At 45.0% G+C, this 21,316-nt stretch overlaps 1 protein-coding gene across 26 annotated transcripts in view; it reads right to left on the reverse strand.

The window, feature by feature from the left end:
* FANCA (FA complementation group A) overlaps nt 1-11,325 on the reverse strand; it is a 57,104-nt gene extending 45,779 nt beyond the window's left edge. For 22 of the 26 annotated variants that reach the window (XR_011437435.1, XR_011437436.1, XR_011437433.1 and 19 more), the window contains exons 1-7: nt 11,180-11,311; nt 10,117-10,226; nt 9,582-9,675; nt 7,568-7,710; nt 7,341-7,436; nt 6,004-6,077; nt 226-338 (exon numbers count right to left, since the gene is read on the reverse strand). Coding sequence is in view for 11 of the 26 variants with exons in the window: in XM_070263193.1 (XP_070119294.1) it covers nt 226-338; nt 6,004-6,077; nt 7,341-7,436; nt 7,568-7,710; nt 9,582-9,675; nt 10,117-10,226; nt 11,180-11,258 (709 nt within the window). In the remaining 15 variants the exon portion in view is untranslated. Of the gene's footprint in view, nt 1-225; nt 339-6,003; nt 6,078-7,340; nt 7,437-7,567; nt 7,711-9,581; nt 9,676-10,116; nt 10,227-11,179 lie in introns of all 26 variants that reach the window. The other 4 variants (XM_023637558.2, XM_023637545.2, XM_070263195.1 and 1 more) reach the window with 3 other exon arrangements.
* Between the last annotated feature and the right edge of the window lie 9,991 nt (nt 11,326-21,316).

A 21,316-nucleotide genomic window follows, 5' to 3' on the forward strand; every position in this document is an offset into this window, starting at 1 on the left:
CCCCCCAACACAACAGGTCAACAGGCTGACTTACTGAAATTTCCACACAATTCTAGTTAAATGCGAACCCACAACGACAGGTAGGGATTGAGATGATTTCACGCTAAATTTCCATGCCATGGGTATGGGGAGACTCTCTGCTTCCCATAGATCAGAGCAAAAGAGCATTCTAAATAATGCTTGGGCAAAATTTTACCCAAGAACTTGCCTCTGTTGTAAACTCACCAGAAAGCATAGCCCTGGCGATGTCAGTGTGCTGGCAGGGTGCTTCTACCTGCTCACACAGAAGGCGCAGGTTCCGGAAGAGCCACGAAACCACGGCCTGCAGGTCGGCACAGCTGGGGACACAAGCACACAGCTCACTCTGACCCCGTCGTTCCGACCCCATCAGACCATTTTCTTTCACTCATTTCACTAGGAAGCTTGGGCCACTGAGAACGAGTTAGCAACCATCTGAGCCTGTCTGCCCAAGAAGCCACAACGCGGCCAGCTGACATGAGGGGCCTCAGGGACGGCTGCGACTGATGTTAAAAATCATCATTTTCAAATCACGTATTTATTTGGAGTAGCTTGCTATCATTGGGGAAAAAAAGAAACCAGTAATAATTAAGTAATCAGAGACAATGAAACACACAGCAGCAGTTACAGACTATAGCTTGTCACCAACGGCATCAGCCAAGTGGAATAATCCTGTGGCCTGCAAAGCCTGACCTGGGAGCAGGAGCAGTGAAGGGGGAGCCCTCATGCTCTCACCTGGCAGGTTTGCATTTCCCTCGTGACTAAGGATGCTGGGCATCTTCTCATACGTGAGCTCGGCCATCTGTCTACTTCTCTGGAAAAATGTCTATTGAGATCCTTCGTCCATTCTTTTTTTTTTTTTTTTTTTTTTAATTGGCACCTGAGCTAACCTCTGTTGCCAATCTTCCTCTCTTTCAGGCCTAGGTTTTTAATTTTGATGACTTCTAATGTCTCCACTTCTTTTTTTTTTTTTAAGACCTGAGCTAACCTCTGTTGCCAATCCTCTTTTTTTCTTCTTCTTCTTCTTCTTCCCAAAGTGCCCCCATTACATAGTTGTATATTCTAGTTGTGAATACTTCTGGTTGAGCTATGCGGGACACTGCCTCAGCGTGGATTCATGAGTGGTGCCATGTCCGTACCCAGGGTCCGAATCAGGGAAACCCCAGGCAACCGAAGTGGAGCGCGCAAACTTAACCACTCAGCCACAGAGCTGACCCCCCTTTGTCCATTTTTTAATTGGATGATTTGTCTTTTCATTGTTGAGGTATAAGAGTTCTTTACCTATTCTAGATACTAGATCAGATATATGATTTGCAAATATTTTTTCCCATTCTGTGGATTGTCTTTTCATGGTCTAGATACTACTGACACAAAAGTTTTACCATTTGATGAAGCTTAATTGATCTATTTTTCCTCTTGCTGCATGAGTTTAGGTGTCTTATCCAAGAAACCACTGCTTAATCCACGGTCATGCAGATTTACCCTGAAATTTTCTTCCAGGAGTTCTACGGTTTTAGCTTTTACATTTAGGTCTTTGATGCATTTTAAGTTAACTGCCGTATGTAGTGTGAGGCAGGGGTCAACTTCATTCTTTTGCATGTAGATGTCCAGTTGCCCCTGTGCCATTTGTTTAAAGACTATTTTGTCCCATTAAATGGTCTTGGCACTCTTGTCAACAATCAACCAACAATAAACATACGGGTTTACATCTGGACCATGAATCTTATTCCACTGATCTATTCCTTATGCCAGTACCACAGTCTTAATAACAGCAACTTTGTAGTAAGTTCTGAAAACAGGAAGTGTGAGTCCTCCAACTTTGTTCTTTCCAAAGGATTTTTAGCTATTCAGGGACCCTTGCATTTTCACATTGATATTAGGATCAGCTTGTCAATGTCCACAAAGAAGCCAGTTAAAGCCCTGATGGGGACTGCACTGGGCGCAAGGAGCACCTCGGCGGCTGCCGTCTCAGCAGCAAGAAGTCTTCCGATCCGCTGACACGGAACGTCTTTATTTAGGTCTTAACTTCTTTCAATGATGTTTTATAGTTTTCAGTGTACAAGTCTTGCCCTTCTTTAACTTTATTCCTAATTTATTCTTTTTGATGCTCTTTTAAATGGAACTATTTTCTTAATTTTATTTTTAAATTGTTCATTGCTACCATACAAAAACATAATCGACTTCTGTATATTGACGTTGTATCCTGCAACCTTGCTGAATTCATTTATTAGCTCTAATGCTTTTTCGTGTGGATTCCTTGGGATTTTCTCTAGGTAAGATTATGTCATCTGCAAACAGTTCTACTTCTTCCATTCCAATGTGGATGCCTTTTTTTCTTTGCCTAATTCCCTGGCTAGAAACTCCAACACTGCTGAATAGAAGTGTCAACATCCCCGATCTTAGGAGGAAAAGTCTTTATTGTTTCATTACTGTGATCTCACTGTGGGTTTTTCACAGATGACCTGTATCAGGACGAGTTATCTTCTATTCCTAGTTCACTGAGTTGCCATCATAAAAGAGTGTACGATTTTATCAATTGTTTTTTGCATCTATTTAGATGATCCTTCTTGTCCTTTATCCTATTAACATATTGATTTTCAGATGTTAAACCAACCTTGCATTTTTGGGATAAAACTCACTTATGGTGTTTAATCCTTTTCCTGCGTTGCTGGATTCAGTTTGCAAATATATTTTTGAAAATTTTTGCATCTGTATTCATGATATCAATCTATAGTTTCCTTGTCTTGTGATGTTTTTGTGTGGCGTTGATATCAAGGTAACAGTGGCCTCATGGAATAAATTGGAAAGTCTTCCCTCGATTTTCTGGAAGAATTTATGAAGGAATGGCATATTTCCTCTTTAAATGTTTGGTAGAATTCACTAGTGAAGTCATCTGGGCCCGAGATTTTCTTTGTGGGAAGATTTTAAATCAGTAATTCAGTTGGGTTTTTTTTCTTTTCTTTTCTGCTTTTTCTCCCCAAATCTCCCCAGTACATAGTTGTATATTTTAGTTGTGAGTCCTTCTAGTTGTGCAATTTCTTTTCTTGTTATAGATCTCTTCAGATTTTTTCTTTTGAAGCCAGCTGCAGTCATTTTCATCTATCCAGAAATCTGTCCATTTCATCTGTTTTCTAATTTATTGGCATAAAATTGTTCATGATACTCCCCTTATTATGTTTTTAATTTCTGTAAGGTTGGCAGTAACATCCCTTCTTTTCATTCATTTTTTGTTTTTAATTTTTTTTTTTAATGATTGGCACCTGAGCTAACATCTCTTGTCAATCTTCTTTTTTTCTTCTTCTTCTCCCCAAAGCCCCCCAGTACATGGATGTATATTCTAGTTGTGGGTCCTTCTGCCTGTGCTGTGTGGGACGCTGCCTCAGCATGGCTTGATGAGCGATGCCATGTCCACGCCCAGGATCCAAATCAGCAAAACCCTGGGCTAATAAAGCAGACTGCGTGAACCTAACCACTCGGCCATGGAGCCTGCCCCCTTTTTTTCATTCTTTTTTTTCCTTTTCATTCTTGATTTTGGTCATTTGTGTAATCTTTTTCCTTGCTAAGTCTAGCTAAGTTTATCAATTTTGTTGATTTTTTCAAAAAATCAATTTTTTGCTTCATTGATTTTTCTCTGTTACGTTTTCTATTTCACTGACTTCTACTCTAGTCTTTGTTATTTCCTTCCTTCTGCTTACTTTGGGCTTAGTTTGCTCTTCTTTCTCTAGTTTCTTTTTTTTAAGATTGGCACCTGAGCTAACAACTGCTGCCAATCTTTCTTTTTTTTTTTCTGCTTTACCTTCCCCAAACCCTCCAGTACATAGCTGTATATCTTAGTTGCAGGTCCTTCTAGTTGTGGGATATGGGATGCCGCCTCAACATGGCCTGACGAGCGGTGCCATGTCCATGCCCAGGATCCAAACCCTGGGCCGCTGCAGCAGAGCGTGCAAACTTAACCACTCGGCCACAGAGCCGGCCCCTCTAGTTTCTTAAGATCAAAGCTTAAGTCACTGATTTGAGATCCGAATCAGCTCTTTGGAACTCTTTTTTCCAATACAATCACATATTGTGTAACAACAGGGACACAATCTGAGAAACGGATTGTGAGCTTACTTCGTTGTTGTGTGAACATCACAGGTGCACTCACACAAACCTACGTGGTATAGCCTACTACACACCTAGGCTGTACGGTGCTAATCTCACGAGACTACCTTCGAATACTGGGTCTGTTGTTGACTGAAACATCGTTATGCGGTACATGACTGTACAGGCTTCTGCAACTATAAATTTCCCTTCAGACACTCTGTTAGCTGCATTCCACAAATTCTGGTATATTGTTTTCATTTTCATTCATCTCGAGGTATTCTCTAATTTCCCTTGTGATTTCTTTTTTGACCAAATGACTATTTGAATAGTGTTGCTTAATTTCCAAATATTGTGAATTTCCCAAATTCCCTTGTTCTGGATACTACTTCAGTTACATTATGGTTGGAGGATACTGTTGATATGATTCAATCCTACGTTTATCCCAACCTGCTCTCTGTATGCTCTATTCTAGAGACTGTCCCATGCTCAAGAATGTGCTCTGCACTCCTGCTGGGTGGGACATTCTACAGACATTAAGTTAGACTGGGTCTGTAGTGTTGCTCCAGTCTTCACAGCACTGTGATCTGACTAGTTGTCCCACCATTACTGAAGGTAGGCAATGGAAGCTCCAACTACTGTAGTTAAAATGGCCATTTCTCCCTTCAATTCTGTCAGCTTTTGCTTCATATATTTTGGTGCTCCGACATTAGGTCGTATATGTTAGAAAATGTGTTTTTCATATAGTTAAATATACTAATCTTTTCTTTTATAGCCTTTGGGCTTTATATCATATTTAGGCCTTCTCAACTTCAAGATTACAAAAACATTATTCCACGGTTTCTTCTAGTACTTTTATAATTTAATTTTTCCCCTTTGTTTGGTTCATCTAGAATCTTTTTGGTATAAAGATCCAACTTTTAAACTCCGGACGTGACCTACACATCACAAGACCGCTGGTTTCAACTGTGCCTGGCAGTCCCCCAAACCAGACGCCCTGCTTTCCTGACGAGAGAATAAACATGTGACCCTCCAGCCGTCTGTTCGGCTAGGGGAGGAGCAGTCCCCTGGCTGCCTAGAGCAAGTCAGGTAACTGATCTAGGGTTCAAACGCTTCTCCTACACACCTTCAGCCAGTTCGACCTGGGCCCCTCTCCTTCAGCCTACATCTGGGGGCCTGGTGCCATCAGCTCCAGTGTTTCAGGGAGAAAGAGAATAAACTGGACTGCTTCTCTTCTTTATGCACTGCTGGCTAAGGACAAGTCCTTCTCAAGTTTGCTGAGTCATCTGCCACTGGCCCACCCGCCTCCTGCTTCCTCCTCCATCTTCATAGGATTATGCCTTTTTATAAAATCTCTTTTCTGACTCTTGGTGGGATTTCAGGAAGGAATAAAAGTAGTTGCACACATTCTATCAACCATATTTACTGGAACATCTCTTTTTTAGTTCTTAATATTTTATCATGATATACCTTATACAAAAAAAAAATTACAAAGTCTGTGCATGATGAGCGCTTCAATTATAACAAATGTTCTCCTTAAATAAGTAAAGGAATAATTTCTCCAGGTGATCTTCGGCTTTCATATATAAATAAGTGATGCTCGACTAGACTACAAAAGAACAAATCAGGGCTGGCCCCGTGGCCGAGTGGTTAAGTTCACATGCTCTGCTGCAGGCGGCCCAGTGTTTCGTTGGTTCGAATCCTGGGCGTGGACATGGCACTGCTCATCAAACCATGCTGAGGCAGCGTCCCACATGCCACAACTAGAAGGACCCACAATGAAGAACATACAACTATGTACTGAGGGGCTTTGGGGAAAAAAAGGAAAAAAATAAAAACATCTTTAAAAAAAAAAAGAACAAATCACTAACATCCAGGCGACATTAAATCATCATGGAGCACTACCTTTCCAGCAGCTCCCAGAGGCTCACAACGTTGTGTACATGAAGACGCCACAGAGCTTCAAGTGACAAAGAATTCTGAAGGAAAGAAGAGTATCATGAGTCCTTTAAGCGCACAATTTCCCAGGAAACGTTCGGCTTGTGTTCTTAAAGATCATCCTCTATTGCACAGTAAAGTGGAGTAACAAGCACAGCCTAAAATACGTATTTTATCCACTACTGTTTTAAAACTCACCAAGCCTCAGACACTCAGCACCACCATCTTTCATCTCCTCCTGCATCCCACCCCCACTTCTTCCTCAAAGGCTCAGACATGTGCCCTGCCCAGTCTCGTCTCTAGCTCAACCCACTTCTGGGACTTCCTCCATGGGGCCAACACATGATTCCAAAATAGGAACTGGAGATGTCAATCTCTCCTCTCCTTCAGAATCCTTCATTGGCTCCTCACAGCTTTCAGGACAAAGTGCCGACTCTCCGACGTGGCCTAGCCCTCTGTGATCTGGCCTCCCTGTCTCCTCCTGCTTTCTCCCAGTGAGGCCCTCCTTCCTGGAGTGCAGGACACACACCAACCCCCCCGGGTCAACTTGCTCAAGTCTGACCTGTGTGGCACTGCCTACACTGTCCTCTCTGTCTTCAGCCAGCTAACTCATCCTCTTCCTCCACACTCCACACCACTTCCAGCTCTCCTAGGAAGCCTTCCTGAACCAGCCAATCAGACAGTCACCCACTGCGCTCTGCACACCTGTGAACCCCTGTATCACTGCAGTTCGTGTGCATGCAGCTGCCCCTTCCCACAACTAGATAGCCGTGACCCACACCAACGCCTGACGATCAGCTGCACTCTACAGCATATGCTGGGCAGAAAAGCAGGGATGCCAGGAATGCACCGCCAATGGGTTCTTTCTTTCCTTTTTCTGTATACTTACTGATCTCATTTAATAACCAGTCACTTTGAGCTCTTTCAACTGTTTAAAAATCTATAAGCCTGTTGATTCAAAATGCTTCAAAAAAGAACAGTTAAGAATAACTTTTAATTTATATTTTCCTAATGTACTGTACTACCCTAGTAAATTGTTCATAATAATACACATACCTAAGAAAGCAGAACATCACGTTTCTGTGGCATATTCTATTCTAACAAATATTACTAACAATGGGTGCATACTGACAAATATAATTGAGGGTACTTCTTTCCCATCCACAGAGACATTTACTGAATGCTTTTTCCCCCTACTCTTTGTAATTAATGAGATGCTAGGTGGAATTCCTAAGAAAACCCAGAGATTCTGTTGGCTCCACCCAAATCAACAGAACACTGCTTTACTACAGTCTCAAATTTACCTGTACTTTCCATAATTCTTGACAGAAGAAGAGACGGGAGAACATACTGTGTGCCAATAAATACTGAGCGATCTCTATCAAGGAAGACAGCTTCTTCTGAAAAGAGAGAGTACACCTTTAAAAAAAAAAACAGGCAAATACCTGAAACAATATTAAAGAAACATCCTATTTTCCCAAACAGCTTAAAAGTAACGAGAAGCACAGTGCCCTCATGGTTCGCCTCTTACTCTCTGCTCCGTGTCCAGCAGCACCCTGTGAGCGTGCTCGGCCCCTGCCGCACACATCCGCACAATGCTGGAGGCAGCCATCTGGCTGGACAGGACTGCCACGGGGACTCCCAGCTGCGAGGCATGGTCCCTCAAAGCAGAGCCTTTAAAACAAAACACGGGAGACACATGGCAACATCTAAAGCACAAGACCTGCAGTTCCCAATGCCACCTTCCAAGTTGGAGGAGCACTGAAAACTGCCCTTGGAAGGGGAGAAACGGTCTGGAAGGAAAAACACACGGTATAAAATTAAGACACTTTCACGACTAACGCAGCTCATGAGATGATCAGGGGCAGCATCTGAAGCCCATGGTTGCAAACATATTTATGTGTTTTGTGTGACACAAACGAAGGAGCTTGGCAGATAGAATCTAAGAACTTCATCAATTTTTTTCCAACACAATAAGTTGAGAACTACAGTAGGCTCTTTTAATGACTTGCTGCTTTTCTAATTACTTCCATGTCAAAGACAGACCTGCTCCCATTGACTAGGTCGATGTTTGACTGGAAGTGGGTCTGGTTTCCAAATGCTGTGCTGTGCACCTTGGGAGCAGCAGAGCCCACAGGTGTCCTCAGGCCTTGGGCTGCCATGTGGAACCTGGATGTGGGGCCCACAGTCCTCGTGAGTGACCAGCCTCTGGTCTGCTGGGCAGCCTAGAAATAGACAATGCCTACAAGCAAACTGTTTTCTAATTTATTTCGCTTCCAAAACTAATTTTTTTTTAAAAAAAACAGGAAATTGCAGTACATGGCCATTATTTTCAAGGCTCTGAAAACACATACCAATATGTAAGTGAAAACACTTGCAGTAGTTAGAAAGGTTCCAAATGACAATATTAAAAATTATTAAGGGGGCCAGCCCCGGGGCCTAGTGGTTAAGTTTGTCACACTCCACTTCGGCAGCCTGGGTTTCTGGGTTCGGATGCCAGGTGTGGACCTACGTCATTCATCAGCCATGCTCTGGCGGCTACCTGCACATAAAGTGGAGGAAAACTGGCACAGATGTTAGCTCAGGACTAATCTTCCTCAGCAATAAAAAATAAATAAATAAATAAATCATCAAGTACTATGGTCAAATAATTCACGGCAGAAAGGTAGAAAATGCTAATTTCTAGCCACTTATTTCTAATTTGTCTCCATGGGAAAGTGTACCTCTGTTTTTATTTATAAGGCTTTTATCTTTTTTATATAAATATGAACAAGTACAGTAGCCACTATCTTCAGCAGAAAAAACAAGTAAAAAGTTCATACATTAAGGGTCTCTATATATTTCTGTGGTCCAGGTCAAGAGGTTCTTATATAAGTTCCCATGCCTTGGTCCAAAAGTCCAGACAAGAAAGTGTATGGCTGACCTGAGTTCCCTGGAATGATGATGCATAATTTGTGAAATTCAAATACAACTATGGCAGTGAAAATCAGTGTCATTGACCAATGACCTTCAGTGATCAGTTATCAAGGTCAGCCTATTTTTTAAGTATTTTAAGAGAAATTTAAAACAAATTAATGAGTTAATATCTCTTTCTGAAATGACAATCTTTACATAATAAAAATGTGAACGACTGGAAAATAACTTATTTTTTTGTTATTCCCACAGAATTTCCCCATCTCATGTTCTCAAATTGCAGGGCGGGCACCTAGAAACATAATCCTGGTTTCCTGCCTGATCTCCCCCACCCAGTACACCTGTTTTCACCGCTTCATGAATGGCTTATACACTGCTGTCCCACGTGTTTGCAGGGGACACTGTGGTCCCACCTGCTTCTGAGCCCCATGGTGAGTCACACGCAGTTTTTCAGCAACAGCCTCACAACAAGCACCAACCAGGCACAAGAACATGACGGATATTCCAAGACTATACATTTAAGTTGAAAATCATTATCTGAGAGAGTTTAAATTTATTATAACAAATAAAGGTCGTTTTATGTAAAGCTCTTCCATAACTCAACACATCAAGAAAATGCAGCTCTGACTTACCTATAAATGAAGTAGAAAGATCAGAGCAGGCCTCAGGACCGTCATGATCAATCAGTGGGCCGAGACACAATTTTTTACATGGTGGACCTTCTACCTAGAAACCAAACACAGAGAATCCAGTTTTAAGACACAAGCTGTGTGTGTATGACAACAGTGTGTATGTAACATGTGCTTCCTCCGCTATTCTCAAATATTCTGAGGAAAAACACTTTGAAAAGAGAAACTTACTAATCTAGAAATTTCCAGAATTTCTAATTTGTTTTTGATCTTCTTTTATCTTCAAACACATAAATCATCCAAATTTTTTTTCTCACCTAGTCAGCAATTAATGAGTGTTCCTACCAGACACTCAGGAGACCTTGCAGGTGTCTCTTCATGGCCTGGGTTCAAATCCCAGCCAAGCCTGCCACAGAGCGTCCCCTCCCCTCCAGCAGCAGGCCCTCTGAACCTGCCGCGGAGGCCACTCCAGCGTCCCCTCACCTCCAGCAGCAGGCCCTCTGAACCTGCCGCGGAGGCCACTCCAGCGTCCCCTCACCTCCAGCAGCAGGCCACTCCAGTCCAGATGGCTCCTCAGGAGACGCACAGCTGAGTCCTGCACCTTCTGCCGCGTTCCAGGACCGGGCTTCTGCCGCGTGACCCTTCCCGCTAAGGGGGAAAATCAGTGCAAACAATCACAGCAACTTTAAACCCTCATGCAAGGGGACATCAGAACACCCTGGCCCCCTGACGTGACGCACCGCGGACACAGGACTTCTGTGCGATTCCTGCCAAAGATGCATAACCTCACTGTCATCGAGAGTAAACCTCAGACGCCCAACCGAGGGGACCTCTACAGAATCGTGGTCAGTATTCCCCCCACGTCCAGGTCAGGGAAGACAAGACCGAGTAACTGTCCCCGAGGAGACCAAGCAGGACGAGGTCATGTTACTGGGCCCAGGACAGGAAAGTCGTGGCGGGGAAGCCTGGTGAGACAGTGGAGTCCAGGTCGGTCAGCAGCACTGCGTCCACAGGAGTGTCGGGAACACTCTCAGGAGGTGACGCGGCTCTGGGGCTGGGCTGAGCCAACTCGGTCCTGGCCGCCACTGTCACAGCGCCAGGGCCCCGCGTCGGGTACATCTTAAGGCCTCACTTCCTAGAACCGCCTTTCGTGATGCCACGTTTGACACAGAGCCGCCCGGGAGGGGACGGCGAGGGTGGTCAGCCAGACCAGGGTCCGGAACCGGAGATGGGGGTAGTGAGGAGGGGTCGGGGGAGGACGAGGGGGGCCATGGGTCGGGAGTCAAGGGTCAAGGACAAGGAAGGCACGGGGAGACATGGGGCCGGGGGTCAGGGGGGATGAGAAGACGCCTGGGGTGGGCAGCCCCACCAGGACCCGGGAACTGGAGATGGAGTGGGAGGGAGGGGCCCGGGAGAAAGAGGAAGGGCCAGGGGTCGGGGGTCAGGGTGGACGAGGGAGAGACGAGGAGGAGCCAGGGGTCGGCGCGGGCTGAAGACAGCCCGCCCGCGGAGAGCTTTTCGGGGCCGGCCGGCGGAGGCTCGGGCGAGAAGAGGTCTCAGGGCTAGGTGCCGCCCACTCCCGGGCTCCCGAGCCCACCTACCCAGCAGCTCGGCCCACGCCCTCCTGCGGGCCCCCGGCGCCGGGCCAGAGACGCTGTCCAGCCCGCGGGGGTCCGCCATGGTCAGAGCGCCGCACTCCCACTCCCAGCAGCGGCTCGCGGCGTGTGGCCCGCGCTGCCTGCCCATTGGCTGCGGCCAGGCGCACGCCCCCATTGGCTGGCGGCGCCCGGGCCCACCCCGGTGGGGCGGAGGCCTCGCGCGACGGCCATCTTGGTGGCGGCCTTCGGCGACCATCTTGTAAGTGGCAAAGTTGCAGGATACAAAGTCGATGTACAAAATTCAGTGGCATTTCTGTAGTCTAATAACGAACTAACAGAACAAAAACTCAAGGATACAACCACATTTACAATCGCAACAAAAGGAATAATATTTCTAGGAATAAATTTAACCGAGGAGGTGAAAGGCCTATACAAGGAAAACTGTAAGACATTACTGAAAGATATCAATAATGACATAAAGAAATGGAAAGATATTCCATGCACATGGATCGGAAGAATAAACATAGTTGAAATGTGCATACTACCTAAAGCAATCTAAAGATTCAATGCAATCCCAATCAGACTCCCAATGACATTCTTCACAACTGGAACAAAGAAAGAATCTTAAAATTCATACGGGGCAACCAAAGACCCCGAATAGCCAAAGCAATCCTGAGAAACAAGAACAAAGCTGGTAGCACCGCGATCCCTGACTTCAAAATATATTAAAAAGCTATAGTAATCAAAATAGCATGGTAGGGGGCCAGGCCTGTGGCCAAGTGGTTAAGTCTACACACTCTGCTTCAGCAGCCCAGGGTTTCACTGGTTCAAATCCTGGGAGTGGACATGGCACCACTCATCAGGCCATGCTGAGGCACCGTCCCACATGCCACAACTAGAAGGACTCACAACTAAAAATACATAACTATTTACCTGGGGGCTTTGGGAAGAAAAAGGAAAAATAAAATCTTCGGGGAAAAAAAAAAAAAAAACCCAGCATGGTACTGGTACAAAAACAGGCACACAGATCAATGGAACAGAATTGAAAGTCCAGAAATAAAACCACACATCCATAGACAGCTAATCTTCGACAAAGGAACCAAGAACATACAATGGAGAAAGGAAAGACTCTTCAATAAATGGTGCTGGGAAAACTGGACAACCACATGTAAAAGAATGAAAGTAGATCGTTATGTTTCTCCATACACAAAAATAGACTCAAAATGGACCAAAGACTTGAAAGTAAGACCTGAAACCATAAAACTTCTGGAAGAAAATATAGGCAGTACACTCTTTGACATCGATCTTAAAAGGATCTTTACAAATACGATGTCCACTCCGACAAGGGAAACAAAAGAAAAAAATAAACAAGTGGTACTTCATCAGAAGAAAGAGCTTCTAGAAGGCAAAGGAAACCAAGATCAAAATGAAAAAACAACCCACCAACTGGGAGAAAATATTTGCAAATCATCTATCTGATAAGGGGTTAATCTCCCTAATATATAAAGAGCTCACACAACTGAACTACAAAAAAATAAACAACTCAATCAAAAACTGGGATATGAACAGACATTTTTCCAAAGAAGATATACAGATGACGAATAGGCACATGAAAAGATGCTCAACATCACTAATCATCAGGGAGACGCAAATCAAAAATACACTTAGATATCATCTTACACCTGTTAGAATGGCTATAATCACCAAGACAAAAATAATAAATGTTGGAGAGGTTGTGGAGAAAAGGGAATCCTCATCCACTGCTGGTGGGAATGCAAACTGATGCAGCCACTTTGGAAAACAGTATGCAGATTTCTTAAAAAATTAAAAATAGAAATACCGTATGACCCAGCCATCCCACGACTGGGTAACTATCCAAAGAACTTGAAATCAACAATACAAAGAGACTTATGCACGCCTATGTTCATTGCAGCATTATTCACAACAGCCAAGACGTGGAAGAAACTCAAGTGCCCATCGACTGATGAATGGATAAAGAAGATATGGTACATCTATACAATGTAACACTACTCAGCCATAAAAAAAAAGACATAATTGTCCCATTCACAGCTACATGGATGGACCTTGAGGGCATCCTGTTAAGCGAAATAAGCCAGACGGAGAAAGACAAAGACCATATGATTTCACTCATATGTGGAATATAAACAAACTTACAGACAAAGAGAATAATTTAGTGGTTACCAGGGTGAAGCGGGGGAGGGTGGGCACAAGGGGTGCAGGGGCACATTTATAAGGCGTCTGACAAATATTAATGTACAGCTGAAATTTCACAATGTTATAAACTATTTAGACCACAATTTAAAAATTTAAGCAAACAAAAAAAAGGGAAAAGCTTGGGGTGGGAGCTAGGGCCTGCTAGGAACCTTGTTCCAGGCAGCTGTGCCCTGCCCCTCCCGCCCCAGCCAAGCCTCTGACAGGGACCAGAGACCACACCAAGAGCTGCCTGTTTTAAGCACCTCATAGATTATTTGAGGGGAGTTTATGAAGCTTTGGAAAATTGTATCTGCTTGGCCATGAGTCACCCTGAGAAAAGCTTTCCTCTCTTAATTTCCCCAAGCTGCTGACTGGGATGGAGCCCTGATTATTTTAATTACTTTAATTGGCAGTGAAGCCGGACTTGCTCATGTTCTCCTAATGCTTGCCAGACTCCAAAGTGCAGACACAGCAGGGCCATATTCTTGGAAATCACTGAAGAAGTGATAAAAGAGCTCTGTAGAAATCGCCAGCACAGGGAGCAGCGTCCATCTAGCAGGTGGGAAGGACACTGTGCTCAAACCCTCAAGCAAGTTTCAGACCCCAAGGCCACCACGCCTGCCAGCCCGAGGCATGCATCTTGCCGGCCCAGGTTTCATGCTGTGGATGACATCATTTCCGGTCATGCAGCAGGGCCAGCGTGTGGAGTCAGTGCCCACTTTCAGTTTCCCGTGATAACACCAATATTCTGCATTTCCGTCCTTAGAGGTTGTTGTGTAGGAGAAGAGCTGGTGGAAGGTGTTTGTGCTGCAGTGTGACTCTTAATCAGGAAGTCTAAGGCATTAGAGTTGGAGAAGTAGAATTCGTAAGATCCTCTCCTGTGAGCACCCAGACCACTCAGGAGGGAAAACGAGCGAAAGAAAGCCTTCGAGTCTCAGTTTCTCATTCGTAAAACTGGCCTGACAGATGCTCGCAAGTGTCTGTGGGAAGGACCAGGGGTCCTGCTGTTGTCTGCACGGGCGGAGGTGTGTGTGTGTGAAAGTCCAGAGCCCGTGCCCAGGTTAACAGTGACCTCTAGTGCCTGATCTGGACCTGAGGGCTGACTGAGACCTGCCAGGGAGATGCGAACTGAGGAGACCTCTATTCACCCAAAATACTCCTCCACAAGGGGAAGAGCTGGGTTGGGATTTCCTCACGTCTCCACAGCCCAGCCTTTGGCAAAAGGCAACATCTGTGCTTCCACATATTCTTCCTAGAAGGATCCATCTCTAGGAATGGTGTGGGTGGGTCCCACGTCACAGCCACATTCAGGAGCTGCGTTGCTCCAAATTCCTGGAGTACGACAGATGAGAGGGGAGATGGAGCTGGGAATTGGGAGAGTCTGTGCTGAAATCCACGCAGCTCAACTAGAGAAAGCCACACCACAGAGCTTGGCATGTCTGTACACATACACACCGTTTCAGCTAAATCCTGCTGTTCTCTCCTCCTCTCAGCAAAAGTATTCATCAATGGCAGCAGCAAACAGGAGGACAGGGGACCTGAATTAGCAGCAAGGCAGTAACACAGAAATGCTGGATTCCCCAAAACCAACTGCTCGACAGACAGATGCTCAGAAACTGTCTGCGAAAGGAGGCAGAGAGCCCAGGAAAGGCTTGAAATGGCCAAGGTGGGTGCCTTGCTCTGAATAAAGCTAACCAAATGGGAAGTGAGCCACGGAGGGAGAGCTCGTCCTTCTCTCCCTTCCTTTTCTGAGTCCTACAGAAGCAGCTGTGTGTGAGAGAGAAAGGAAGCCCCGCTTGACCTTGAACTTTTAGAGGGACCAGTGCTACCCACCTCGCCCAGAAGGTAGGACTGTTGTTGCTGGTAGCCAAGGGACCATTTTGCACTTCAAAGAGACAGAGTTTAGCAGCAACACCGAATGCTGCATCAGGCCCTGTGTTGAGGATGGGGTCACAGCCCACCTCGGTTATCAGAAGTGCTGCCCGGAAATGGGAAGGTCTGGCTGTAAGTCTGAGCCTCACTCACAGCAGCCGGGAAGGTGGAACCCCCCCACCTCTCAACATAAATCCAGACCACTCAAACTCTGACTCCACAGTGCCCTGTTCTTGCTCCACACCTGCGTCTTCTCAGGTGCAGCACAGCAAGGAGATCCGAGATCCTTGTTTCAAACATGGAAAGGACGTTTCCTCCATTACAAAAGTAGTGACACATGCTTATTGACAAATAAAGTTAAAGGTACAGAAAAGTACTGATATTCCCACAATCACACCCAAAGACCCCGGCAGTATTTTACTGTCCATCTTTCAGGCTTTCTCCTTTGCAAACACTCTTTTTTTAACTGCTGCTTTATAGTCTGTGTTTCACCCACAATAATTCATGGCTATCCCTGGCAATGGAGTTATCACATCCTCTTAACTCCTTTTCAATTGCTTCATGGTATTGTAAGGCGATGTCCAAGGTGATGCAGCCGACCCTTAGTGCCGGAATGTCAGTCGGATCCCTTTTTATTTTCCTTGGGAAGCGAGCCTCTTGTAAAATGTTAGTCCTTCCTTGAGGACTGCAGATCTGTCTTTATCTCCTTACAATAAATTCCAAGTAGTGAAATTGCTGGCTCAAGACCACACACACATTAATATTTGCGTTTTACTTTTTGGCCGTACAGGATACTTCCTAGTGAGAACTCAGGCATGCAGTTTGAGAAGTGCCGCGTCACAAACCCAGTCTCTTGTTTTCCCTGCTGAGGCCCTTAGTCATGGGGTCGCAGACTCCCTCACGAAATCCTGGGATTCAAGGATACAGAATATTAAAAATATGTGTATTCAAGAGATTCAAGGGTCAAGGTTTGATAAAAGTAATGTTTTTTTATTGGTTCATCCAGGAAACTCTTGAGTAGATTGGCTTTTCCGTCTTTTTCTCTCGTTTCTTTCTTTACTTTGAGCGCATGGTGGTGAGGAACACAACAATTACTGAGACAGTTTGGGGGCACAGCCCTGATCCACACTAAGGCACCAGCAGCTGTACCCACTATAGGATTGAATGGGGGCCCCCAAAAGACACGTTCACGTGCTAACCTGGAACGTGTGAAGGCGACCTTATTTGGAAACAGGGTCTTTGCAGATGCAGTTAGCTAAGGCTCTTGAGATCATCATGGATGATCTAGATGGGGCCTAAATCCAATGACAAGTGTCCTCATAAGAGATGGAATAGAAGACGACACAGAAGAGAAGGGACCATGTGATGACGCAGACAGACTGGAGCCATGCAGTCCCACGCCAAGGAATTTCCAGAGGCTGGCAGAGGCAGGAAGGAGCCTCCTCTAGAGGGAGTGTGGTCCTGCGACACCTGGATTCCAGCCTTCTGACCTTCAGAACCAGGAGAGAATAATGTCTGTTGTTTCAAGCCACCAAGTTTGTGCTCATTTGTTTTAGCGGCCCTGGGAAGTTAATGCCCCACCATTGCTCTGTAATGTTAACATAGTGAAAAGGACAACAACACAGTATTATAGTGAAAATGACTTTGACATGACAGATGTCCTGGGTGGGTCTCAGCACCTCGAGGAGTCTGTGGCCACACGCGGAGGCTGCTGTCCCAGCACAGGGTCAGCACTCTTTTCTCTAAAGGGCCAGAGGGTAGACAGTTCAGGTGTGTGACGCATACAGCTTGTCACAGCTCCTCCACTCTGCTCCAGCAGCGTGAAACAGTCACAGATAATACGCAAATGAGTGAGTGTGGCTGTGTTCCAGTAAAATTTGTTTACAAAACAGGCAGTAGGCGAGATGTGGCCATGGCCCACGGTTTCCTGACCCCTAGTCTCATGAAAGATCCTTCTACCAGGAATCAGGAAAACTAGACCCCATCCTGGCTCTGCTGTGAATCCACAAAGGGTCATGTGGTCAGTCTGTACCTCACTTCTTCACTTATCAAATAGATAAATTATAATACATATTCTTCCTCCTCACAGGGCTGCTGTGAGAATAAAATGAAAGGATAGCTGTGAAGTTATTGTGAATATTTTAAAGCATTAACCACATGGTAGGTCAAATGCACATGGGAACAGTTGCACACACAAATGCACCTTATGCTCATTCGGCACCTTGTGAATGACTCCTCTTAGGTGCAATCCCTGCTCTAGGTCCTGGCGATGCACCAGTGAAAAAAGCAGGCAAAAGTTCCTGCCCTCGGCAGGTTTACAGTGTAGTGGGAGGAGAGAGACAATGAGTAAGAAGAAAATATGTCAGATGACATATGGAGAGTGCTATGAGAAAAATAAAGAGGGTCTGGCTATTAAGATACGGGGTGGGAAGCAGGAAGGAAGGCCAGCATCCACCTGTGCCTTATAAGCATTGAGAAGACCTTGGCTTCCATGCCACATGAATGGGGCCACTGCGGGGTGCATGCCCTGAGTGATGCAGCTTGTTGAATCTAAGTGATTGTAAGGAGGCAAAGTCAGGACATAGAGGCCAGTCAAATAGACTCTGATGATTATTAGGCACAGGATAGGGGTTTGGACCAGAGTGGTGGTCATGCAGATGGAGATAAGTGGTCAGATCTGTTCCTACTTTGAAGGCTTCTGTGCCAGGTGACAAAGAAGTCCAGAGTTTTTGAACCTATCCCATTGGAAGGGTGGAGATGCCATCAACTGAGAGGAGAAGACACTGGAAAGGGGATTTGAGAGACAAGAACAGGAGAAGACCAGGGTTTGAATCTGGGCATGTCAAATTCAAGATGGAGCTGCCAATGGGCAGTTGGTTATAGGAGAGGGACGTGCGCATGCACACAAACACACACACACCCAGAGCTATCCCTCATTATCCATTATTGCAATCCTTAACCCTTCTGCTCAAAAAAAAGATGAAGAGAGGATACCCAATTATTTGAAGCACACCAAACATGTCACTGTGATGCACCCAAGTGACCCCGTGCTGGGTGAGACCTTCTGGTGGAAACAGGCTGTAAGTCAGGATTTCCAGAACGTCAGTCATTCATGCGCCTTCCCAATGTCCACTGAGAGTCGGCATTATTTAGGGACTATTTCTCTTTAAATTAACTCACTTCTTAAAAACCAAAATCTAAAAGAAAACTTTATATACCAATATAAACAGAAAGCCAATATTCTCATGGATCATAAATGCTAACAATTTAAAGAAATGTGTTAAAAATTTGTCTTTGTTTTGGAATACTACTCAGCCATAAAAAAGGACAAAATCATCCCATTCGCAACAACATGGATGGACCTTGAGGGTATTATGTTAAGCGAAATAAGCCAGACAGAGAAAGACGAACTCTGTATGACTCCACTCATAGGTGGAAGTTAACATATAGACAAGGAGAATTGATCGGTGGTTACCAGGGGAAAGGGGGAGATGGGGGGAGGGCACAAATGGTGAAGTGGTATACCCACAACACGACTAACAATAATGTACAACTGAAATTTCACAAGGTTGTAAACTGTCATAATCTTAATAAAAAAATATCCAAATGAAACATGGAAAAAAAAATTTGTCTTTGTTTCACTTGCAATCACCTTGTGAGTTTCACTTGCATCTAGGATGTGGAAAGCTGGAAAGAGCGTAGCTCCTCCCTAAAAACAAGAGAAGAACAGAGAAAATGCAAAATAACATCTTTGCCTGAATCCCTTAAAAGCGAATAGCCTAACATCTACGGAAAGACAATGCCTCCAAGAAGTGGGGTAGGAAGCACTGGCCCACCTGCAGCTCCGCGTGGTCTTCAAAAATTGCTAAAGGCCAGGTGTGGCCTAAGGTGCGAATACAGAATCCCTGGGAGCTTCAGAGGCACACCTCCACTAGGAGCTCGTGAGAAAGGCCATGACAGGAGCGCCTGAGAAGGTCTCCCACAGAACTCACACCTGCAGATGGGGAGCAGTCCCCTCCACCAGAAAGTCATGAAGCCCACTGGGACCCTTCTCTCCTGTGAAGCAAAAGCCTTAAGACACTGAGGGTGGGGGGACCCTGCTGCCCTCGGAGTGAAGGTGCAAACCCATTGTACTAGGCGGTTACAGGAAAAAACGCTGTCCCCTGGGGGATGAGAGGACACCCACGCTGTGCCCAGAACATTTGGGGTCTCCTACCACCAGGGCCAGAAACTCTCTCCATACAAGAACCACCAAAGATGCAAGGCTGCCAAGATGCAAGTTTGGCTGCCAAAAGGAGGACCACTGAGAGAGCTCCACCCCCAAGATCCAGAACAAAGAGTTTGTCTAAGACTGAGGCTGAATTAGGACAACAGGAAACACCCCCTCCCACCACCACCAAGCTAACAAGTACCTAGTGAGAGCACCAGCAGCTACCGTGGGAGCTGAAGTGAAAGTGTGGAGAGAGATTTCCAAGGAAGGCTGTAAGCTGAGAGTGAGCATGTGCACTGAGAAAATCCCTGAGGCAAGCCAGTCCCCCCCAACAGGCACAAGGTGATGCTGGAGGAATTTGCAGATGGTGTACAGAAGGCAACCACAGCAAGACTGAAACCCAAATCCAGCTCAACTTCTGACTAGATTGACTCAACCTCCCCCACTAATGACAGAGCAGAAGATGAGGCATAAACATTGTTGACTTCAGACTCTCCCGGCCTGCACACAGTGCTTGGCATTCAATGAAAAATTATGAGACAGACAAAAAAAGTGAGAAAAAAAGTCAATCACTCTTAGACAAGGCAAGTAACAGAACCAGACCCAGACGTTGGAATTATCAGGGAATTTAAAATAACTAATTAATGTGCTAAAGTCTCTGATGGAAAAGGTGAACAACATGTATGAAGAGATGAGGAAATTCAGCAGATGGAGGAAAACTATGAAAGACATAAAGAACATGGCACAGAGATAAAGAATGGCTTCAATGGGGCCATCAGCAGGCTCGACAGAGCTGAGGGAAGACGGGAATTACCCAAACTGAAAAGCAAAGAGGAAGAAAAGTTTAGAAAACAAAAAAGAAGCATCCAGGAGCTGTGGGATGGTATCAAATGGTGTAACACACATGTAATAGAACCCCCAAAGGAAGAAAAAGGAGAAAATAGTGCAGAAAAAAGATCCGAAGAGATAACAGCCAAGAATTTTCTGAAAATAACGAAAAACAGCAAATTCCAGCTCCAATAATCTCTGAGGACACAAAACGGGATAAATATGGAATCAAACACCCCCCCCCACACACACACACATATTCAAACTACTGAAACCAAAGAGAAAGAGACAGAAAAGCATGCAGGCAGCCAGAGAAGAAAGGTGCTTTAAATGGAGAGTAACCAAGAGAAGACTGACAGCAGGGTCATCGCTGGAAACACGCAGCAGAAGAGGACGCAGGGACATGTTCAATGTGTTGGGGAAAAACATCAACCCTGATTTCTATACCTAGCAAAGATATCTTTCAAAAAATAAAAGCAAACTCAAGACTTTTTCAGACATGCAAAAGCTCACAATTCATTACCAGTAGACCCACACTGCAAGAAATGTTCAAAAAATCTAGCTCTTCAGGCATAAGGAATGTATCAGACAGAAACTTGGATCTACACACAAAAAAATGAGATCTCCAGAAATGGATAAAATGAAGGTAATTATAAAATCACTTTAAGAGATAATTGTCTGTCTAAAGCAAAAATAGTTGCACTGCTTTGTAGGTTTATTGCATATGCAGAAATAAAAGCATGCCAGCACTAGCACAAGGGATGGGAGACAGGAACTTGGAGTGTACTGTTATAAGAGTGATGGAACAAATTAATTGTGGTAGTGGTTACACGACTGTGTTTGTCAAAAATCATAAAAGTGCACATTAAAATGGACAAATTTTATTGTCTTTACACTTCCATTAAAAATTTAACTTTTCGGGGCTGGCCCCGTGGCTGAGTGGTTAAGTTTGAGCGCTCTGCTGCGGCGGCCCAGGGTTTCACCGGTTCGGATCCTGGGTGTGGACATGGCACCTC

Source organism: Equus caballus, chromosome 3, assembly GCF_041296265.1.
Source record: "Equus caballus isolate H_3958 breed thoroughbred chromosome 3, TB-T2T, whole genome shotgun sequence".
In the NCBI taxonomy this organism is placed as follows: domain Eukaryota; kingdom Metazoa; phylum Chordata; class Mammalia; order Perissodactyla; family Equidae; genus Equus; species Equus caballus.